Source organism: Tamandua tetradactyla, chromosome 3 (genome assembly GCF_023851605.1).
Source record: "Tamandua tetradactyla isolate mTamTet1 chromosome 3, mTamTet1.pri, whole genome shotgun sequence".
NCBI classification, from domain to species: Eukaryota; Metazoa; Chordata; class Mammalia; order Pilosa; family Myrmecophagidae; genus Tamandua; species Tamandua tetradactyla.
Window position 1 is genome coordinate 202,797,307 of NC_135329.1, and position 23,666 is coordinate 202,820,972.

At 40.3% G+C, this 23,666-nt stretch overlaps 1 protein-coding gene across 11 annotated transcripts in view; it reads right to left on the minus strand.

The window, feature by feature from the left end:
* Positions 1 to 23,666, minus strand: part of COL4A4 (collagen type IV alpha 4 chain) — a 185,819-nt gene that overhangs the window by 68,681 nt on the left and 93,472 nt on the right. For all 11 annotated transcript variants that reach the window (XM_077155308.1, XM_077155309.1, XM_077155305.1 and 8 more), the window contains 13 exons: positions 22,667 to 22,735; positions 20,800 to 20,904; positions 20,152 to 20,370; positions 18,517 to 18,678; positions 16,655 to 16,825; positions 15,943 to 16,086; positions 14,047 to 14,154; positions 13,004 to 13,185; positions 12,083 to 12,146; positions 8,060 to 8,134; positions 6,933 to 7,040; positions 6,206 to 6,313; positions 682 to 753 (listed from right to left, as the gene is read on the minus strand). In XM_077155308.1, the coding sequence (XP_077011423.1) occupies positions 682 to 753; positions 6,206 to 6,313; positions 6,933 to 7,040; positions 8,060 to 8,134; positions 12,083 to 12,146; positions 13,004 to 13,185; positions 14,047 to 14,154; positions 15,943 to 16,086; positions 16,655 to 16,825; positions 18,517 to 18,678; positions 20,152 to 20,370; positions 20,800 to 20,904; positions 22,667 to 22,735 (1,587 nt within the window). The remainder of the gene's footprint in view (positions 1 to 681; positions 754 to 6,205; positions 6,314 to 6,932; positions 7,041 to 8,059; positions 8,135 to 12,082; positions 12,147 to 13,003; positions 13,186 to 14,046; positions 14,155 to 15,942; positions 16,087 to 16,654; positions 16,826 to 18,516; positions 18,679 to 20,151; positions 20,371 to 20,799; positions 20,905 to 22,666; positions 22,736 to 23,666) is intronic.

Here is a 23,666-nt window from a genome sequence, read left to right on the forward strand (position 1 = left end):
ACCTATTTTTGATATAAAAAATAATGGGAGTATGGGAGGATTTGGGTTTTCCTTTTTATTTTTATTTGTTTTCTGGAGTAATGAAAACATTTTAAAATTGATCATGGGGATATATGCACAACTGTGTGATTATACTGTGAGCCACTGATTAAAGACTTCGTATGGTTTGTATGATGTATGAATATATCTCAATAAAATGCATTAAAAACAAAAACACATAATGAGAATTTGTGTAGCTAATTTGTTTTAGCAGCAGGCTGCTGAGGGGTGCTAAAAGTTCTAACTAGACCCATGTGGTCATTCTTGGCACTGCTACACTTAAACCAAAACAATACTGCCCCCCAAAAAACCTTACCACTATTTACCTGTTATTCATACCATTTTGAAATTGGCCTCCTTTTAAGCGATGTACTCACTGAGGATTTTTAATAAAAAGATAGTCCCAAAGAAGGTCAGCCACAAACTCTGTTAACCATTTCTTCTTCAATGGGGTTTTCTCAAATGCCCTACTGTGTAAGTAATCTTCCACACTGAAATTAGTTCCAATACCAGGTTTCTAACTTATGCTGGTTTCTCAGTTTAGCACCCCAAATCTCATGAAGGGCAGAGCTTTCATGGGTAGATACGACTTTCTCTCATGATCCACTGATGGAAACTGTCTCTCACAAACCATTTTCTTACCTGAAGCACCTTTGGTTCCTTTCTGCCCCTTTAATCCATGCAAGCCATTCAGGCCAGGCGACCCAGGGGGACCTGAAACACAGCACAGGCCTGTGACCAACGGGGAAACCAGTTGCTGACGTCCACCCAGCTGTCCAACTCGCAGGCACCACCCAGCTGAGGGTGCACTGATAGAGAAGATGGATGGATTCCACAGGTGGGAACCATGCCATCACATCGCCTGGACATTGTTATCAGGCACAGGGTCTTTGTATCAGGTATTGCAGATTTTAATTTCTTCAGGATCTAGGCATGTAAATGATGTAACACATAAAAGGACAAGTGAGGTCTGTGGCATACTGGATGATATATGCCCTAGCCTACCCCTCACCCTTCTTATGGCACTGCACTATTCAAGAAGAACAGACCTGCAGGTCAAGTTTGGCTGCAGCTATTCCTTTGCAACCACTTCTTACCATCTGATAGCTCTTTACAGAAACTAAATTTATTTAATGATTATCACTGAAATTTCTGGCCTCTTTAATTAGACATTATTCCATTGATCCCTGCCTGCATTTTCTTTCAGAATCTTCTATTACACATCACTGCATTTCTTTAAGGCAAACATGTACCAACCCGGCTTCATGTAAGTTGTTACTGAACACTGTCAGTGCAAAATTGTTCTTAAGGTTTCCATGAATGTGGAGTGGAGTTTAATTTTTCCAAGCGAATATGTACCCAATCATGCTCCTTTCAAACATGAGTTTGCAAACTGCCCAACATCAAATGTTGGGGAGGAAGAAGGAAGGGGATGAGGAGAAGGGGGAGGAGGGAGGAAGGAAGGACATTAATATTTACAGAGTACCTTCTGTGCGCTAAGTCTTTTGCCAGGCACCTTCTCCTCAGCCCTCGGCCAAGCCAACTAGCCTTCCTAATTCATTGGTGGATCCTCCATCTGGGAGCTGTTAATTCTTCATCCAAGCCTGAGAGCCTCTCAGTTCACAGGCAGCCACAGACTCTGCTCAGGATCACATCCTTCAAAGTTGTGATAATGACACCCTTGCCTTATATGACTGAACAAACAGAAGGGGCCCGCACCTCCTTCCCTCCCATCCACCTTTAACTTCCTCCATGCACTTATACTGTAGAACAATCTTGTCTTTGGGTGACTTGTCTCCCCCACTTGAGTGCAAGACCAACTCCGATCAATCTTCCTATCCCAGCACTAAGCATGTTTTTTGACACATAGTTCGTGTGCAACACATTGTTGTCAAATGAGTGCGTGAATGAATGGATGGGAAAATATGGAGCAAGGAGGGAGAAGGACCGAACAGCAAGAGAGAAGAGCTACAACAAGGAGTGTACCAAATTTATTTTTGCATGTCACGTCTTTTTTGATAGAATTATAGGATGAATAAGATTCAGGTATATTAGAGGCATCCATCCCCATATAAGTAACTCAAGTTCTAAGTATTAACTATTCATTAAATCGAGTCCTCCACGGACTTATTAGATGATGGGACAGTTAACTGATTCCATTGTATTTATCATCTGTACTTGAGACAGAAAACTGTTATTCTTTTTAAAACCTAATTTTCTGATTGGTTCAAATGAGCCACATGAAATTACACCTAAAAAATGGGAACACACCCGTACCCCTTATTGCCAAAAGCTATTTCCTAAGCGCTTTTAACAGATCTAGCTTAGTTTATATTTTCCAATCCTCTTTCCTATTTATGAACCAACATTTCAAGCTTGTACCAAAAGAACACACAGACCTTTGTTATCTGCCAAATCTGGATGTTTATTGCAATCTATCTGAAATAATAAATTTTTGAGACCAGTATGCTATTCCAATGTGTTTTGATCTCCAGCTTTAGCCACCAAGATTGATGGCTTTTTATGGATTTGGGGTGGAATATCTCAGCTTCTGCCAACTCTCCATTGTCACATCAGCAGATCCAGCTCTGGGGTTGTCACAGTCCCAGCCCTTCACCATTGTCGAACTGACCAACCCTTATTTGACCTAATGCCATTGAATGCAGCTACATCTAGTAGGGTTTTAAGAGCAAATAATTTCCCCTTTTTATCAATCACATCTCTGAAAGTTGTTCATGCATAAAATGCATACTGTACAGAGGAGAAGCAATTAGGCTAACAAGGCACATTCCTTGGTAATGAGGAATTTTTATTCACCTCTTTGGTCATCCTCCCGCTTAGCAACCACAATTAAAGGCTGCCCCATATTGCACTAAGAGGCCAAGCCAGGGCACCCTTCCTCTTCTCAGTGAATCTGCCCTCCATCGCAGTCATAATTGTGCCTACCCTCTGCGTTAGCCAGCCGACTGTTCACCAGTGGGTCCCCACTCTGAGGATTTCTTTTGTTGTAAAGCCTGAGCATGCCGCTCTAACCCAGGAATCTTTATACAGGTTCATACTTTAAATAGTGAGAGCTACTTATCCCTGTTTGCTGGGACTTTCCTGCTCTTAGCATCGAAAATCTCTCATCCTGAGAACCCCTTGGTCCCAGGCAAACCAGGACAGCTGGTCACCCTCACTTTAAAGCTGATAGGAGAGACAGAGAGACTTATGCACACATAGGTAATAGTTAAGCAAAGGTGAAACTTTCATGGAGAAGGATTCTGAAACAAGGTTTGAATATTTTTTTAATTCGGCCAATGCCTGAGTGTTTATGAAAGGTAGGGCACCAAGAACATTAAGTCGTGGTTTTCAAATGCATAGAGCTTCAGCCTCCAAGTGTACCAAATGACAGGCAACGGGGAGACCACAGGGGGCAAGATAAAAGTGACATCTGACTTGACAGAACAAACCGGCAATTACATCAAGTGCAGTAAGTGCTATGGGGGCAGGGTAGGAGGGGAAAAAATCTAGCTGTAAAAATAGGGTCGAACATTTCTATGGTTTTTACAGCTCTAAGGCGCATGGCATTTCTTTCCTAATAAAAGGCATTCCAAAGTGTCTTTTTCTTATGAAACATTTTACTTGTCACCAGCCGAAATGACTCAATCTACGTTCTTTACAGTTATAAACAGATACCTTTTTTTTTATAGTTGCTACAGACAATTTTCTGTAAGTTTTCATTATTCTCATCTTATATGATTACCCAACTAAGAATTGGGTATTTTCCATTTTAGAGGAGCATGTGCTTGAAAATTTAAATCTATGAATCAAACCATTTTCAGCATATGTTTAAGTTAAAGTTTAAATCTGACTGAACATAAACAGGACTCAAACTCCGTATGGTCCTTATTAACAGAACAAACACCTTTGTGTTCAGCAGCTGGTTTATTTTAAAAAAAGATCATCGGTCCCTTTATCTTATTTTGAATATATTTCAGATATTTGATTTCTCAGTTCAAAGTGTTTCTGCTTGAGTGTCGTTCATTTTCATATCTGCATGAAAAACTGCAACAATAAATTTATATTGTAGACATTCAAACTTTCAGGGATGCATTTCACTGTTTTTTATTGTTTTGTTTTGGTTTGTTTAGTTTAAAGACAATGGGCTGTTTGCATCCTAACAGTGTCACGCATGGTTGAGAAGCACCCCTGCCATACCTGCAGTACGGTATCTGGAAACCGCAGCATCTCTGCACCAATATGATTATCTGTGTTGATATATTTGTTTTCTTACCTTCTCTTCCTATCAAACTCACTATTTAGTAGCACAGAATTGTTATGCATTTGGAGATTACTTTGGGAGTGATTTTATTATTGGATCAAATTCAATGGCTATTAGATTTTTAATAATGTATCATAACAAAGTTAAGGGATGAATGCAAGCTAATTCAAGGAGGAACGGGCAATAGTAATGTAGGCCTGTGGTAGTTTAGTCAATTTGGTGAATGTTGTTTTAGCACCAAAACACAATGGAAATGCAGTAAGAATGATTTATAATGGAAAATGTTTTCATCTGCTTCTTTTTTAACTTCCTCTTCCAGACACTGAAAAAAGTGTCAAAGAAGTTCCCACCAGAGCTTTGGTACTTCCAGACACAGGAATGGCCACGATCACCAAAGAAAGTTATAGAAATGACAAAATTACCATTTTTCTTGAAACCCCAAGTTTATCATTGGATTTCCCATTATAAAAATGTCAATTATGGTGGGAAAGAATAGTACAAAGATATTTTATCTTGTGATGGGAAAAGAGTAAGTTATTTAACTATATAGAAATATATAACTGTACCAGTTCTTAAAAATAAATAGCTTCCCTTTCTGCAAATTTGTATCAGGTAATACATACCACACTGCAGCTTGCTGAAAATTTGGGTTATTTGAAAGCTATCTGTTGAATAAAGAGGTTAAAAACATAGGAAAATATTTTTTGAGTTTTCAAAACAAGTAAAACATTTAAGCCAAGCAAAAGAGATTTCCCACTCTTCAGAGAGGATGTCCTTTTCATTTTACCAAAATTTAGTATATATGTGAGTCAAAGAGCAGAAGGGTAGGTGGGAGGAAAAAGGAGACAGAGGGAATTCAGTTACAGAAATCTACCAAGTAAGACCTGAAGCTTTCAACTGTTGATTGATACAAAGAACTTCAGCCTCACAGCTATTAGCTCAATTGTTTGTTCTTTCATTTGTCCATTCATTCATTGGTATATTCATACAACGAACCAGTACACTTTCTGGGTACCTAGTAGGTGCCAAGGATCTAAAAATGGTCTTTGGTGGATTTTTTTTAGAAATCAAATTCTAGTTGGTGAAAAAGATCGCTGAGCAGGCAAATGTGATAGAATATAAGTGCTATACTAGAAGTTTGTACCAAGATCCCCTGCCATAATACTGTTTTTAAAACACTGAAAGTCCTGGAAGAAAATGGTCTGAAAGGGGATAAATACTATGGGTGAATGAGAACGCATGAAGATTTGATAATAAAAAGTATATATCATTACATTATATTGCATTATATTATATTACATTATATTTTCTTAGAATAGTATAACCAGACTTACATTTTAACTAGTCTACTAGTACCTTAAAGACCAAAAAATTCAAACAAGAAAAAAAGTGTTTTTTTTATCTTTATCTAATAACACTTATTCTTTCTCATCATACCTTATCCTTTTCTCCTCCTTCCACTTATCACAACTGGTAAATAGAAATTTATTTGCAAATATATCTTTAATATCTGTCTGTCTTACTACACTGCAAGTTCCATAAGGGCAGAGGTCATGCATATTTTCTTTAAGATTGTGTACCCAGAATCCAGGACATAATTGGAGTTCAACTTTCTGTGGAGACAATACATGAATAGGCTTGAACGTCATGGAAAATACTGAGAAAAAAATGTTCTCCGTGATGAGATGCCAACACTACCCTTCTGAAGGGTAATAGGAGGTGGGCTGGATGAGCAGTGCCCATGGTCCAAGGTAAGAAAAGAACTGGAGGGAGCTAATGGCATTTGTCAGAAAGAATGCCATGACCAAGAACACTGACACTGTGGGTACAGAAAAGGGGCTGCGAATTGCCCTATTGGGCTGGATCTTTTTGATGGCTCCAGCTTCCTTCCTTTTGACTTACCTTTTACTCCCAGAGGACCTGGCATCCCTGGATCACCGATGAGACCTCTCAGCCCAGGATCTCCCATTTCTCCTGAATGTCCCCTCATCCCAGGCATCCCTCGATCACCTGAGAAAGACAGGGGTGTTTGGGAGATACTCTGATGATATATGAGTTACATTAACTGAGAAAAGTCATCTATGCTTTTAATATATGGGAAACTGGGACCATTATTGTATTAATTGCTTTCACTTCTAAGCTTTTTTTAACTCTAGGTAGAGAGATACACTTAACCTCAGAAGGAAAATATATATTTCTGAGTCATAAGTTGCCAAATATGTTTTAAACTTTTTCTTTATTCTGAATTGGCAGGAAAAGCATCCATTAAGATATTCTTCTGTATATGTGATATTTGCATTAGGTTCAAAGGAGATAAGAGAAGCCCATCAGGCTGGATGGCATATGAAATGGGGAGACCTAGAAGGGAGCATCTCTGTGCCAGGCACTCACCAAGCTTGACACTATAAAGGTGTCTACCTAGTTGCTTTCAGATCAAGGGAGGTAAGTCAAACCAGCTCATTTTACAGGAGAGAAAAAGGTAAGTGTAAGTGACCAGTATAAAGCCTTAGGTCTAGATATGGTAAAGCAGATCTGAACCCGGTCCGTCTAAGTGAATGCTGGTTTTTTCCTGATATACTACAAGACACATGAGTGCTTGGGGAAGTTTCCAGACTCCCTTTCAAGGTACCTGGACATCCTCGTGGTCCAGAGGAGCCAGGCAGTCCTGGCCTTCCAGGCCGTCCTATGGGCCCTTGAACGCCAGGTAAGCCCTGCTCTCCAGGGGCTCCAAAATGTCCTAAAGAAAGAAGGACCAACCATCTGAGTAGTTGTAGTTTTCTCTTTGAGAAGATGAATTCACAACACTGCTAACTTCAGCCCTCACTATTTTCTTTCATGACTTTTTATATTTCATTTTATTCTGTTGAAAAGGAATACAATATTAAGGAAAAGACTGAGAACAAGACATCTTTTAATCCCACCACTTTAACACAATTTTCCATATGTATTCACATATGCAACTAGTACCCATGATTTTACATTCTGATTTTTTAATTAGCATTGCATCATAAATAAATTTTTTAAGTTTGTCAATAGTTTTCATTATCATTTTCATTATCATTTTTAACTGAAAGGCTGATAGTTTGATTTAATCTTAAGTAAATTAATTAATCCAATTTTCTCTTACTATTGGCCATTTATGTTATTTCTAACTCTTTGTTATGCTTAATGATCTTTATCCATCTTTAGTCATTTTTTCATCCTGCTAAGTTATTTCCATAGGAAAGATTCCTAAGAGTAGAATTTTTAGGTAAAAGAGTATGATTTTAGAATTAAAGTAGGTTCACTGATATCTCAACAGCACTTGTCCCTTGCATTGAGACATGCTTTCTGGGTAGAAAAGAAAGGGCTAGAATTACAGTAGTGTCATAATCTGTAGCCACTACCTGTGTGAGCCATTATCATTACTGTCATGTTTTTAATTGTGGAGGTTGCCAAATAGTCCAAATTTAATTGCTTGCAATATTCACTTTTGATTTTGTCAATCTGGGCATGCCCGGGGGAGTGTATGATTGTATCAACATCATCAGTCATAAGAGTCATAATGGAAAAAAGATCAAGAATCCCTGGGCATGATCCTGGTGTCCAGGCTAGGATGCTCCCTGAGTGTTAATAAATAACCCTCCTGATGTGTATTGTAAAGGGCAGAGGTGCAGGGAGGATAGTGACACTAATGAGGAGGATAAAAGTCATTGTTCTATTTTTAAAATCTAATTTATTATTTTTTGTTTTAATGAGAAAAATATGTAGCTATACCTGGACATCCAAGGCCTCCTGGCTCACCCTTTGGACCAGGTGGACCAAACTGATTTGCAGGGTCACCTTTGTTTCCTAAGTAACAAAATGCATATAACAATATTTAAGAAAATTAAATTTGGACTCATAACACGTGACTTAATAACTTCCATGACATTTGCCTTTACAGGCTATCTTCAGCTATTCCAGGAGAGGATTTTTAACTCCTTTCTCAAATAAGAACAAATGGAAGAACAGATGCGAAGTGTGATTTAAACACACAAATAATCAAACACACACACACACATTCACCCATTCGATTTTATAGTTCAGATCAATTATAAGAAACTATAGATCTTGATAATTTTACATTTTTAAGTCCCTAAGAAACATTTCAAATTCAGGTTTTAATTTAAGAAACTACTTGGCCTTGAGTGACTATAACCTTGTAGTATGTTTTAGAAACACAAAGGAGAAATTATCAGTTTCAGCTACTGCAATCACATCTCAAGCTCTCTATAAGAAAGCTCAATTCAGTGTCCCTTGAAGAACTTATTGATAAAGTTATTTATCAATAACTTTACAAGAGACGGCACAGCCAAAGGCCTTTGTAGATGATGACTCCCACAGAACCACACTACTGTATCATGTTCCTAGATACAATAACTTATCTAGCTATACAATAACTTATCTACTGGTTCCCGGGAACCAATTTTAAACCAAGGGTTCAAAATGGAGTGGGAGGGCAGGTCTATAAAATAGATGGTGTTACCAAAGAATACGAAAGGTAAGTCAGGGATGTTTTATAGTCTCACCAACACCCCTGTCTAAGGGATGCTGTTGACATTGTGTGGTAGGGTCTCTTTCACCTGAGCCTATCCATAATCGTGGTTAGTTATTTGAGAAGTAGGAATCTGACTGAAGGGTAGTCCATTTCAGGTCAAACAGCCTTTCTTTAAGGAGTTGACATTTAAAAAGAGAGAGAAAATTTGATTATACAGTTGTTTGGTCAAGCAAACATTGGCCTGATTGTTACTATGTAGGGATTTCATATATGGATTTGCAACCATAGTGAGTTGATTGCACCTATGGCTGTATATGCTCTCTAAATTAGCATTCAGTCTAATATGCTGTTTCTCCCATAGCTAAATTTCATGAGTCTAGGATCAAGGGGAAGAAACTGGAGTGGAAAAATTGCTTCCTGCCCCTCTGACATTATGCTCTGATGGTCTAGAAGTCTTGGTTCCAAAGGAAGGAGTGCCTCCACCAGGAGACACAGCAATGTTTCCGCTGAACTGGAAGTTAAGGCTGCCATAGGGCCACTTTGTGCTCCTCATGCTCTGAACTAACAGGCAAAGAAGAAAATTATGGTACTAGCTAGGGTTGATCCTGACTACCAAGGGGAAATTGGACACTACTTTACAACAGAGGTAAAGCAGAGTTGCCTGAATACAGGAGCTCACTTAGGATGTCACTTAATGCTACCGTGTCTTGTGATTAAAGTCAATGGAAAACTACAACAACCCAATCCAGGCAGGAGTACTAATGCCCAGACCTTTTAGAAATGAAGGTGTAGAGTCACTCCACAGGCAAAGGACTATGACCAGCTGAGATGCTTGCTGAGGGTAAAGGGAACATAGATTGAGTTGTGGGAGAAGGTAGTTATAAATATGAGCTATGACCATGTGACCACTGCAGAAACAAGACTATAATTGTTATGGGTATTTCTTCCTTATTTTGGTATTAATATATTTGTATAAAGTATCTTTGTTTTCTTCCCTTTTTTGTATCCTTATCATGTAACATAAGTTGTATTAACTTTATGTCATAGTATTTAAGTACAAGATACCAAGAATAAGAGTAAATATCACCCAATGCATTGTCTCCTGGAGAAAGGATTAGTGTGTTTTCAGTTAACCCAAGGCAGCTATATCATTTAAGGCAGATGTAGGACTATGCTATTGTCTTTATTTGAAGAATAATGTGGTTTAAGAAGGTATGTATAGGTACCAAATTAACAAGGGGTGGACTGTGATGGTGAATTTCATATGTCAACTTGGCTAGGTCATGGTGTCCAGTTATTTGGTCAAGCAAGCACCAGCCTGATTGTGACTGTAAGGGAATTTCACAGCTGGATTTGCATGTATAGTTAGTTAATTACATCTATGGCTGGCTACATCTACAATGGACAAAAGAGACTGCCTTCAGGAATGAGGGGAGTTTCCTCATCTAATAATAAGAATTTCAGATGTTAGAAGAATTTCTGCCTCTACTTCAGTCAGCCAGCCTCTCCTGGGAATTCAACAGATTGATGGAGAAAGCCATGGGAGGCAAGGAGCTGAACGTCAGCAGAACCCAGAAGGAAAGAGAGAGGCCAGGAGAGGTTGACATTTTCATCATCATATAACAGAGGAGCCCAGGACTAGGAACCACTGGCAGCCAGCTCCAGAACACCAGTCTTCATGACGAAAGCATCATCTTGACATCTTGATTTGGACTTTTTCCTAACCTCAAAACCATGAGCTAATAAATCCCCATTGCTCAAGCTGACCCATTGCATGGTATTTGCTTGAACAACCAAGGAAACAAACAACTGGAATCAAAGCAAAGGAAATTGTGGAAGATTTAGGATGTGAAATTTAAACCCCATGGCAACTACAAAGAAAGTATCAGAGAATATTCAAGTTCATGGAGACAGAAATTAGAGTATAGATTACCAAGCTTTTCATATATGCCTGTGGTAGTATGAAGCTGTTTTATACCCCAGAAAAGATTATGTTCTTTTAATTCATTCCTGTGGCTATAGACCTATTGTAGGTGGGGTCATTTGATTAGGTCATTTTGAATGAGATGTGGCCTACCTCATTCAAGGTGGGTCTCAAACCTCTTACTGAAGTCCTTTATAAGAGGATAAAAGACAGAAAAATACTCCAGAAAGTCTAAGAGAGACAGAAGCTAAAAGAGAGGGACACAGAACAATGAGGAAGCCACTGAAGCCAGAAGCTAGAAGCAACAAAACCCAGAAGAGAAGGACTAGCAGACACCGCCACATGCCTTGCCATCAGACAGAGGAGTGAGCCCAAGCTCCCCAACAGCTGGTCTTCACAGAGAAGGTATTTTCCTAGTGATGTTTTAATTTGGACATTTTCACAACCTTAGTACTGTAAACTTGTAAGCTAATAAATCCCCATTGTTAAATCAGTCCATTTCTGGTATGCTGCATTGTCAGCTTTAGCAAACCAAAACACAATGCAATGTTGTTTTTACAGGAGGCAAACTAAGGCCTGTTGGGCCAAAGCCAGCTGGTTTTGTAAATAAAGTTTTATTGGAACACAGCTACACCCACTTGTTTACATATTCTCTATGCCTACTTTTCAACTACAACAGCACAGCTGAGTAGTTGTGTTGTAACAGAAATTTTATGTCATGCAAAGCTGGAAATCATTACAATCGGTCCTTTACAGAAATTGCTGACTCTTGACTTATGGTAAAAAAAAAAAAATGTCCTGATTGAAAAATTACATCTGGCCTGGAAATTCTGTAAGTGAACTAGTAACACTTGGTGAGGAGTCATGGCTTTGGCCTTCTCTGTGTGTGGGGACTCTTGTCACCGTCACCCTAGAAGCTATATATACCATTGGAGTTGTTAGAAGACACTGGCTCCTGTGGGGCATGGGCCTTCTAAGCCAAGGCGGACACTGACCATGGATGTAGATCTGGTCTCCTTGTACCTGAGCCCTCACTTTCGGGGGTGGGGGGCTGTGGTCACCACATGGACTGCTGCAAGGACTCCCACTGAAGAGGGGGCCCTGATGTGCCCTGCTGACAAACTGTTTCCCATCTGACATGCTTGAATCTGAATAATGAATGTGGATGAACTGCGTCTTGAGTGCTGACTGACTTCTTAGAGTCTAAGAAGAACCCCTCGGATATTGTAGTTGGTTTGACAAACTTTACTTTTTCATACAAAAGGTGCTTGTTCACAACGATACAATTAACAACCAAGATTATTTGTTGGATGGCTGCTGTATTTCCAAACTGTACCTTTAGGCCCTCTTTCTCCATCAATTCCTGAATGTCCTGGGGGACCTGGAGAACCTGGCTCACCCTGATAATTCAATGAAACAGAAGTAAGATCTTTATTGGGTTTAAAATACAATTGGCACATGCATGACATGGAGCAGGTATAATCTTGGTAACATCTTGCTGTTATAATTTGCAATAGTAAAGAAAATTGGAAATGAAATACCAGCATACTACTATGCATGTTTTTTTAAAAATAGTCAAAACCCCTTCATAAATGGAGATGTCAATACCAGCAGGTAGCTTTCAATGTGCTACCTGATAGCAAAATAGTAATTGTTATCACATAACTTAAATTTTAAGTTTTGAATAAACAAACCAATATAAAAAAATATCATTAGAAGACATTTTGTACCTCAAATTTTTGAAATCCATTTTATTCCTACATATGTGTATTAAATTATATGATAAATTTTCCAGAATCCTAACTTAAGCCATTACATTTTTTTTACCACCTGATTTTTCAAGGAGTATTTTACTCAGAACTATGAAGAAGAAATGTATTTAGAATAAAATCTGTTTTATCTGCAATCAGATAGGGAGGCTTAGAAACCAGTCCTATTCCAGGGTCCTATTCCAGGATGACTTTTCACTCTGGCAACCTTTAGCCATGAGGCAAGTCTCTATGGAGTTGTTTAACTGGACTGGGAGGAATCAAGTGAGGTATTCAGAAGCTTGACCATCAATGCTAAAGCTGTGAAACATGGGCAGTAGTTAGAAATGTCAGTTACATCTCGAACTTCCAGAGGGTTCCATTCTTCCCTGGTCCTACCACTTATGCTCTAAAAGCCAAGGAGAGGGTAAGGTTGGACACTGGTAAATTAAAACTTGTTACGGGCACAGAGGTTTGTCATTTCTTCTCCCAAAGCAGCAGTGGCTTACCTGGTCACCTGGAAATCCTGGAAAACCGGTAATCCCTCTTAGCCCCGGTGAACCTGGAGGGCCTGGAGTTCCAGGAGGCCCTGGTTGCCCATTTCCACCCGGCTCCCCTCGATGAGATCCAGGTGGCCCATATAGTCCGGGCTCTCCTCTTCTCCCTTGCGTTCCCGGACCTCCTTTATCACCTGATGAGGTTGGGAGTATTACAAACCTCTTCGCTGACATCCTGGGTTGGCAATAGTCAGGCTGCAGGACTTGCTCCTATTTGTAGGAGGTGAAGCCAAAGGTATCAGGAGTCCTAATTCCAGTCCTGAGCAGCATCATTACCTCACTGTAAGAGAGGCTGGCTGCCCAGAAGATTGACAGACTTGGGACTCTCAGAGGAGGAGGGGAGCATGTGGGACGTTGAATTCCACATGCTAACTTTACAAACACGGAAGAATGTAGAGAAGTTAAACGTGTCTCTCCTAAGGAGAGAGCCAAGCAAGAACCCAGCTTTCAGGCACAACATCTGAACTTTCAAAAGAGGATATCAATGTGTTTGTCAAAATCCTTGCTTGCTCAGACACATGGGCATTGGGTCACTTGTGAGAAATGCAGAGTCTCAGGCCTTCTCCAGACCTACTGAACCAGAATCTGCATTTTAACAAGAACGCCAGGTGACTCACAGACACATTGGACGTTAGAGTCTGAGCAGTGCTGGTTGAAATGACTTGGGTAGTCACTGTGCTACTAACTTTTATTTTACTGCCAACTACCAAAAATAGGGGTGGGGAATATTTTAAACTGGAAACCAGTATTTTATGAAGATATCAGTATTATTCTTAATCTATAATATCCAAATCTACAAATACATATGAACTTCAGCTAAGTTCTAGCATAGAAAAGTGAAAATGTACCAGCAGGTTCATTAGTGTATATTTATTTCTAAAAAAAAGTCCTAATTTCAGTTATTATGAAAGTACCTAATAAACATGCTTGTCCGAATGATCTATAAAGATGTTGTTAGTTTAGCCAATACAGTTTAAAAGGAAAAAAGTGTCTACCTCTTTCTCCTGGGAATCCATCATCTCCAGGAAGTCCAGGCTCCCCGGGCTTCCCTTTCTTGAATCTTATAGCCATTTCTCCTTCATCTCCTGGAGGTCCTCTTGCTCCTTTAAACATCCCAAACAGAAGCAACACACACGTGATTCTTCTGTTTCAACACTTCACTTCTAGTTTACAAGTCTCCATTTAATTTACTTTTTTTTTGTTTATGTTTTTATATATTTATGTGCTGTGCAATGTCAGCATCGCTGACTGATTTCCTAAAGGGAGAGCCATTCCTTTCACGTCAGTCTTCCCACAATGCTGGGTGCGTGCAGTGAGCCCCCAGTGAACGGGTTGGTGAAAAGCAACCAATTGGTAACTTCAGTGAGTTAAGATAGGCTTGAAACTTTCCAGGTCTAAAAATGCCTAGCCTGCAAAATTCGAATTGTCTATCTCTCTTTTCCAATGCCATACCTTCCCCTTCCTAGCCACTCAATTGTTTTCTTTACACTAAAAGAAGAGACGCTTAACTCAGTGTAGCTCTCCACATGGAGACTTCCAAGAAGGAAGTACGGGTGTACGGATATTTCTGCTTGATTTTTAGAAGCAGTTTCTGGTCATAGCAGTCTGCTGGAGTAGGCTCCAATCAGCTAGGGAAATGCCAACTATTAACAATTCTGGAATGGTTAGCCAGTTTAACCATTGGTAGCTTGAAATCAGCCATGATGCTAGTATTTACACCACGGAAATCAACAGATGCAGGAAATCAAGGCATTTTGTTGTTGTTTTCAGAGGCTCGTTTGGCAACATATCACTGGTGTTAACCCAGTTTTAATTTTTTTTTAGTGTGATAGTGATGCAGGAGTGTAATTGCACAGTAAAAATTAACTTATCTGAGTTATAAAGAATGACTCTTTGCTTAAATCTATACAAATCATTTACTGGCTAATAAAACAATAATATTAGAATCAACCAACTGTGGAAAAAAATGAATTTGAATTAAATATGAGGCTATTTTCCCAAAGAGCTTTAAGGACAAAAACCTCATTTCTAAAAATCATCGAGCTTTCATTTTCAATACTGGAAATAAAATATTACCTTCCCTCACTCACTGCAGCCTCAGGGCAAAGAGATACAGTAAATATTTAACAGGGATAGACACAGAACCTGAACTCAGTGGTCTTGAAACTATTCTTCTTTATAAGAATGGAAATCCTTTCTTTAAATGAAGCTTGGGGAGAGACCCAATTCATACCCTGGATGAAACTGGATTCATTCTAGTTCAGGGATCGGCAAACTACAGGGTGGGGACCAGATCTGGTCTACAGACCCATTTTGTGCAACCAATGGAGTAAGAGTGGATTTCATTTTTAAAGGGCTGAGGAAAAAAATCCAAAGAAAAATACTGTTTCATGATACATGAACATTAAATTAAATTCAAATTTCCATGTCCATAAATAGAGTTTAATTGGAATACACCTATGTTAATTTGTTTATGTGGTGTAGATAGCTGCTTTTGCACTATAATAGCCAAGTTGAGTTGTTGTGACAGAGACCATATGGTCTGCAAAGCTGAAAATCTTTTCTATCTGGTTCTTTAGAAAAAAGTTTGCCAATCCCTGTTGTAATAGAAACCAAGGTTTGGGGCCAAGAGCCCTGCTTCACTCCCTTCCCAACGTGAGAAGGTTCCCTGAAACCCAAAAGTTATAAATCAAACCATTAACTACATTCAATTATGGTACACTAGATACACCGAAGATATAAATTAGGAAGACAGATAAGGAAAATGAAAGGAACGTTTGCAAACCAAATCCATGCTGTAGGATAGTCCCATTTTATTTTTCAGAGATCAGAGTTATGGGTTCAGAAACAAACTCTGAAAAGAAAAATACATGCATCACCGTGTTGTTTACCTTTGGCCCCTTTGGCCCCCAGCTCTCCCAAAGGGCCAGGCCAGCCCTTCTCTCCCAGTTCTCCCTTTTGGCCTGCTCTTCCTTCTGGGCCATGCCTTCCTCTCTCCCCTGGAAAACCTGGGAGACCAGGCAGGCCCTGGGGCCCTGGTGAAATGAAAACATGGGTTTTAGGGAAACATTTTGAAGGCTATTGTATTTCATATAACCCACTTAAAGACTCAAGCTCCTACCTGGTATTGAAGATAACCTATCATTATCAATCAGACTGCATGGAATAGCTCTGCCCCCCTAACCAGCTTGTCTCAGTTTTCCACACTACAGACCTGAGGTATAGGCCCTTAGGTTTCTGAGTTCTGATTCCACACTCCTTTAAGAGGCCTGGGGAGCAGAAGAGAGCGGGGGGCCCATCCAAAGCAGAAGTATGTTCGCCCTGATCCTGGGACTTCATTGGTGCTGCCTAGTTCTTTTAGCAGAAGTGTTTATGGGCTCTGTGGATCCATAAATTCCCTCACTCCCTTTTCCCTTTGCCCTACGCCAAAGCATCCTGCCACTGGAAATAATAATACAGAGGACAACAGGAAGGAACATATCGCTAAGGGAAGGACAATGTAACAGTAAATTCTGTTAGCATCATCATATGTAACGGGCTTCACATGGCAGAAGGTGGCAAGTATATAAAGCGGGGGGTGGGAGATGTAAAAGCACTACCCACCCTGTGGGCCTGGCAGACCAGGGAGCCCATCATCCCCAGGGGAGCCTGGGATCCCTGCTGGTCCCAGGCGTCCATCTGCCCCTGGCAGCCCTGGGACTCCAGGAAGGCCCTTCATTCCAGCTGGTCCAGGAGGCCCGATGTCTCCCTCTTGTCCTTTCCATCCTGGAGCACCTGAGAAAAACCAGTGTCAGCAATATACAGAGATTGGAAATTGTTTCCTCACATAGGCAGGAAAGAAATATTCATGGCAGCTTAAATTATGTTATCTGAGATGGAAAAAAAAAAGCAATCCTTAAAAAGAAACAGTAGCAACTTTCTATCAGTCTAAGAATTTATTTTTCTGGCTGCTATAAAAAGAAAGTCAGATACCTGCATCCCCCAGGAGAGAGGTCTGAAAATTATAAATAAGAGCTTTTTTATAAATAGAAAATGTATAGGGGTGAAGAGCAAATGTATTATTTGTACTGTACTATTGGGGGGGTATACCAATTTGAAAATATGTACCCCAGAAAAGCCATGTTTTAAGCCTAGTCCAATCTTGCAGGAGCAGCTGTTTCTTTCAATACTGATTCAACATTGTAGATGGAAACTTTTGATTAGATTATCTCTGTGAAGATGTGGCATACCCAATTATGGGTGTGACCTTTTGATTAGATGAGATGTGACTCCACCATTCCAGGTGGGTGTTGATTAGTTTACTGGAATCCTTTAGAAGAGAAAATGTTTTGGAGAGAGCAGATGTAGATACTTGGACAACAGTTTATTCCAGAACAGAGATGCAGATGTTTGGAGATGCTTGGAGCCCCACAGATGTTGCCATGAGATGTTAAGGAAGCTAGAACCCAATGAGAGCCAAAGAAAGCCAAGAGATGAAGGCCAGCCCTGGAGAAGCAAAGTGAGGAGCCCCCATAGGACCAGAAGCAGAAAGCAGTGGAGCCCAGGAGCAAGGGACCAGCAGATACCAGCCACGTGTCTTCCCAGCCGACAGAGGTGTTGCTGACCCATCGACCTTCCTTGCATTAAGGTATCTTTCCCTAGATGCCTTAGTTTGGGCATACGTATAGGCTTAGAACTGTAAACTTGCAACTTATTAAATTCCCTTCATAAAAGCTGTTCCATTTCTGGAATTGCATCCCAGCAGCTTATAATCAGAGAGGAAAAAAACAAAGGTTTCCAGGTGCTTCCTGAAGCTCTGGCAGATTGAAGTTTCACAGAACTATTCATCGTGATGACGGAATTCTAAAAATCTGAGCAATGTCATCTATTATTGTTGCTAGTATAAAGGTGCAGCAGTAGGTTTTGCCCCAGCCTTGTTTTGATCCTTAGAGGGCATAATCCTACATTTGGATAAAGTGATAAGATTTAGATAAATGAATAAAATGCATGGTGAAATGAAGATCACATCAGAAGTAGTCCATAACACTTAGAGCTAGGAGATATCCTCACACCTGTCATGCAGGGTATGCCAAGAATGCAGGGTGCCAACTGCTCTTTATCTTACTTCTCAAGGTTGTGTTTGCAGTGAGCAACGTTGACAGAAACTCCCAATACAAAAAAGCAGGCTTCTTTGCAGGCTGCCACACAGTGGCAGGTTCCCCAGGTTTAGTGTGATGCAACCCAATACGGGCGCGCAGCATCCAGCCCCACCCTCATCACCTCTGTGGGACCTGGGTGACAGGAATAGACACAAAACAACAGGAAGCTCATGCTGCTTCTCTGCCTCGAGTAATAGAGTCCTTTGTCTCTGGCCAAGGAGTCTTGCTTCTACCAGCATCCATGAAACAGCAAACAGCCTGGCTTACTAATTTGTAAGGAGGATGACATTCTAGACTCTTCACAGTTTAAGACACTGTGGCACTTACCTGGACTACCTGGAGCCCCTGGAAGTCCGGGTGGCCCTGGCATCCCTGGAGAGCCTCTTTCACAGGAATGACCAGGTGGGCCTGGGATACCTGGGAAGCCAGCACTTCCTTTTCTGCCTTCAAGACCTTTGAGACCCGGAAATCCTGGAGTGCCAGCTGGCCCTGAAATGACATTCATGAAATAATATCATATAGATGGCCTACAATAAATTGTTCATTCTTATCAATACCACAAGTAAACACTTTGATCCTGGCTTGGCACTTGATGAGTTAAGCCTCTGTGTTCTTTTGAAAATGTTAAGTACCCTAGAGAAGCCATATTCTTACTCATAATCCAATTTTGTGAGGGCCAGAGTTATTGTTAGGGTAGGAACTCTGATGGGATTGTTTTCGTGGAGATGTGACACACCCAATCATGGATGAGACCTTTGATTAGATTGTTTCCCTGGAGATGTGATCTACTCAATTGTAGTTGTGACCTTCTGACTGGATGGAGACATGACTCTGCCCATTGAGGATGTGTCTTGATTAGTTTACTGAAGTCCTTTAAAGGGGAAACATTTTGAAGAAAGCTCAGAAGTGACATAGACACAGACATTTGGAGATGCTTGGAATGCCAATAGACATGGACTTTTGGAGATGTAAAGCCCAGCAGACATTGCCATGTGCCTTCCCATGAGATGCTGAGCAAGCCAGAAGCCAGAAGGATCCACAGGGGCTGAGAGAACTGTTTAAAGCCAGAAGCCAGGAGAGGATGCAGACACCAGCCATGTACCTTCCCATGTGAGAGACATCAGCCTTTCTTGAGTCAAGGTATCTTTCTCTGGATGCCACAACAGTGTCTGTCAATGTCTGTTCTGATGGCCACATCTAGTTAACAATCATCCATGTGTTTTATAACTATGCAGACTCCTGGCCCTACCCCAGATGTAATGACCAGAGCTCCTGAGATTAGGACCTGGATCACTGAGAATTCAATGACGCCCCAATCCCTGCCCTTGTCCAAGATGCTCTTTAAATACATTAAAATCTGAAAAACTCTGCAGCAGATCCTGAAGAATTCTTAGTTTCTTACCAAATAGGATGGGAATCTGAGCCCTCTTCCCCTTCTCCAGACTTCTGCTGCCCTGCCTGCCACCCCTTGAGGAATTAAAGCCTCTCTGTCCTGTCATCTTTCAAAATACAGTTCATGGGCTTGGCCCAGCTCCCAGCTTCTCTTCTAAAGCTTCCCTGAACCCCAGCCCACACAGCTCCATCCCTCTGAGCTGCTTTTCCCCTCATGATCTGTCCTGTCCACCGTTCAACCTGGTGGTGGGAGTGGGCAAGGTTCACTCACGTCCCTGCTCCCCAGTGTCTGCAGCACTAAGGTACTACGCTGAGTCTGCCACAGGCAGGTGTCCAGGAGCTGCTGAATTGAATTGAATTGGCTGAGCCACAGTGGGAGGCCCTGGGTTTTAAGAAAAAAAACACTAATAGAATGCAAAGGCAACATCTGGAGATGCAGGGTATTTTAAATGATGCTTGCGTGAAATTTTTACATTCTAGATTTCTAAGGTAAGATAGTCTAAATATTTTCCAGTGACCTGTTCCAAAACCTTGCTGGCTTGAGAACTATAGGAACAGCACATCTCATACCTGCCGCTCCTGGATGTCCCAGATCACCTCTGGGCCCTTTTGTCCCTGGCACCCCTGATGGACCCCTCTTTCCTGGAGGTCCTGGGTAGCCATAAGCAGGGTCACCTGGGGTTCCCTTCCAACCATTCACTCCAAGCGAACCAGGCAGACCTGGGGGCCCAACAAGGGAGAACCCCTTTTCGCCTCCGAAACCTGGATCTCCCATATCACCACGAAAACCTATTTAACAAAGAATGTTTTAAATTGTTAAAATGTACAAGTATAGAGCCAATACATATAGAGAATCATTACTTTAATAAAGGCACAGTTTTTAAAAATACAGGAGCACGTTTCTAAATTTCAAAGTAGCTTATTAGGGAATTTTTGGCCATTTTTGTAGGGAAATAAATTTCAACTTTATTTTTTCTATAAGTCAATGATATTTTCCCTATTATTTTCATTCCCTGTCTGGACTGGACATAATAGACCAATAATAGACTATAATATGCTTAAAGGTGGAAGGAGCCCTAGCAATTCCGAAAATTATCAAAACCAAAAAGTTATCAAAATACAACTAAGGACCTAATCTTTCAGAAAAACCATTTCTCCCATTCCAGGGTTCCTGAGCCATTTCCTTATTACAGTCATCAGGAGAAACAGTTCACTTACCAGGTGGACCTGGTATTCTGGATATTCCTGGTTTGCCACGTTGGCCTTTTTGCCCATCTAAACACCTGCCAGGAGTGCCCCGGGGACCAGGAAATCCCTTCAGACCTAAACAATAAAAACAAAGACTCAATAAAACACAAATCAAATGACAACAAGATGAGGGGATGGGTTTGTTTGATTTTGTTTTTAAGTCTATTTCAAATCTTTCCTAGAGTGTTTCTGCTTTGCAAAAGAAAAGTTGGGTCTCTCTTGGTTTAAGGAATCATTTTATGAGCTGTGCTTAAAATTAATGCTTTACAGCGAGTGGTTTTGGCAAGGTACTTTATCAGAAATAAAGGGTTCTTCCAGAAAACCTTTGGGCATATACCACTATTAAGACGGATTTTTTTTTATAACTTCCCAGCTTCCCACAGGTCTCACAAATGCATGGGCATGGCCTGTCCTTGCGGGAAGAAAGGCCTGGTCACCGGTGTCTGGCATGCTGAAGAAAGCACCGGAGGAAAGGACAAATCTACTTCCCCTGCACCTTACTGCATTTGTAGTTAAACGAGATATGAGCAAAAAGCACCTGCAAAAGAATTTTTTTTTTTAAATCTGCAAATTCTTACTAGGAACCATCTCAGCTAAATTAATTCACAAATCATGGGCTTGAAAGGAGTTAAAATTGCCAACTTAAAGTCTGAATCATTCACCTTCCTTAAGGATAAAGGTGCTGAATGCAATCATAATTGACTCCATCCATGACAATGCAGCAGTAAGAGTGAAAAAAAACATTCATTCAACTAGTGATCCTTCATCCGTTGATAGTTATCCCTCTGCACCCTTCATGCTGCCTTGGTAAGGGTGAGGTGAGCTCAGTGCTTTCAACTGGGGCTTGGTCATGTGCCTTGCTTTGGCCAATGGAATATTAGTGCCTATGATGCAAACAGAAGTGTAAGAGGTGCCCATGAAGCCAGGCCTGCCCAGGGTGCCCTCTGGGGTTCTGCAAATACAGAAGAGAGCATGCCCTGGGCTGCTTGCCCTTCAGCCTGGCCCCAAAATGAGATGTGTGTAACAGGCATGAACCTGATCTGGGGTCTGGGGCCAAGCCCAGCAGGGTCCATCTTAGATCAGCTGAACCTCCATCAACCTGAAGATGCCGTAAGAGAGAAAATAAATATTTGTTGTGGCCTACTGAGATGTTTGAGTTGTTACACAACATTACCGTGACAACAGCTAATGGTTATAGAAAGTGATACAAAGGTGTTCATCAATCAACCTTTCATTACGTTTTGTAGCTGCGTGGGACAAGAAAGATTATATGTAATAGATATGCTAGTACTTAATTGGTCATTGTAAGTAAACTCTCAGGAAATTAAAAAAAAAAAAGTATTAGGCAACATCCCTTATCTAGATTTCTATTTAATGCAACTAGAAATAAGTGATTAACTCAAATGAAGCAATTGCATGAACGTTCAATCAGAGAAGTGGATTTATGGGCATTTTTCAGAATGTTTCTACTCAGAAGTTTGGTTCTCTCGAAAAGCAGAATAAAGTAAAACTTACAACCAGTAAGCAAACATTCATTTTTCGCTTTCGGGGCACAGGAAGAGAAAGAAGTAAGTTGAGTTTTAAAACTTTCGAAGGGCAGACACTTTGTGTGACCAGATCGAGGTAAATTCCATTGCACAGAGATATGGAAAACCCATCTGGTAAACCCCAAACCAACAGACAAAGAGACTCAACTATGAATTACTGTTTTCCAATAGTCCTTCAAAATCTTATATGAATTTTAAAATATCCTAAGGATTAGCTACTGGTTCATCTATCTTACAGGGTTTTTTACTGGTGGAAATGTGTAAGAACAATAACTTTTCATTGATCCTACCTGGAGGGCCATCAAAACCTGGAGGGCCTGGTCTCCCAGGATATGTTATGTTAGAAGGAATTGTGTTACCTGGAACAAAAAAAATAAAAGTGGCAATCATATAATTGATAGCTGAATGCAATGTGAGTCTCAATGAAAATAAACTTGCTTAAGATCTTTTTCATGGAATATACATGGAATTCAAAGGAAAAGAAGACCCACAAGTATGATTAAGTCATTTAAACTGCTTTTATTTTAAATTTCTAGAAGAATCTGACCTGAAATTTAAAATGTCAACTGCCAAAACTCTTCTAAACATAATGGGAATAAGAAAAATACTGATTCTCAGAAGCATCAGCTCTAAGAGCCTAGAGAAAATAATGTCTTTATAGGCCCCTCTCTAATACAATGTAATCAGAAGCTTTGATAAATCAAGAAACAGCAGTGAGCATCCAACACTGTGTTCAGAAGACCTGGATCCTAGGTCGGACTCTGGAGGACTTACGCAAATGAGGCAACTGGGCTAGATATGACTAAGAGCTACCATGATGGAGGGACCGCTATGGCCAGATGGTTCGAGTGCTTGTCTCATATTTTCTTAACAACTCTGCATGTGATTATCATCGTCTACCTTTTTAACTGGTAAGGAAAATAAGACTCCAAAGCTCATACCTCTCAGTCCCCTTCTCCTTCTAAAGTTGAAAGTCTCTCTTTTATGATAAAAATGACATCTCCTAAAGTATTACCTCATATGCTCGCAAACCAGAAAACATGTGAAATAAATGTTAGATTTTGATGGGTTCCAGACCATGATCTTAAACTTTCTTAAATAGCAAACTATATGCCTTTTCCTCCTTTTCTCCTTTTTTCACTTTTTATATATTGTAGTAGGTGTTTGCATTTTAATGTTGCTAAAGCAAGAACCAGACCTACTATTTTATTCTAAAATTCCACAATTAAGAACATACTCCTAGTTTTATATTATAAAAGAAAAGAAAAGAAAAAATAAACCTTTTTCCCC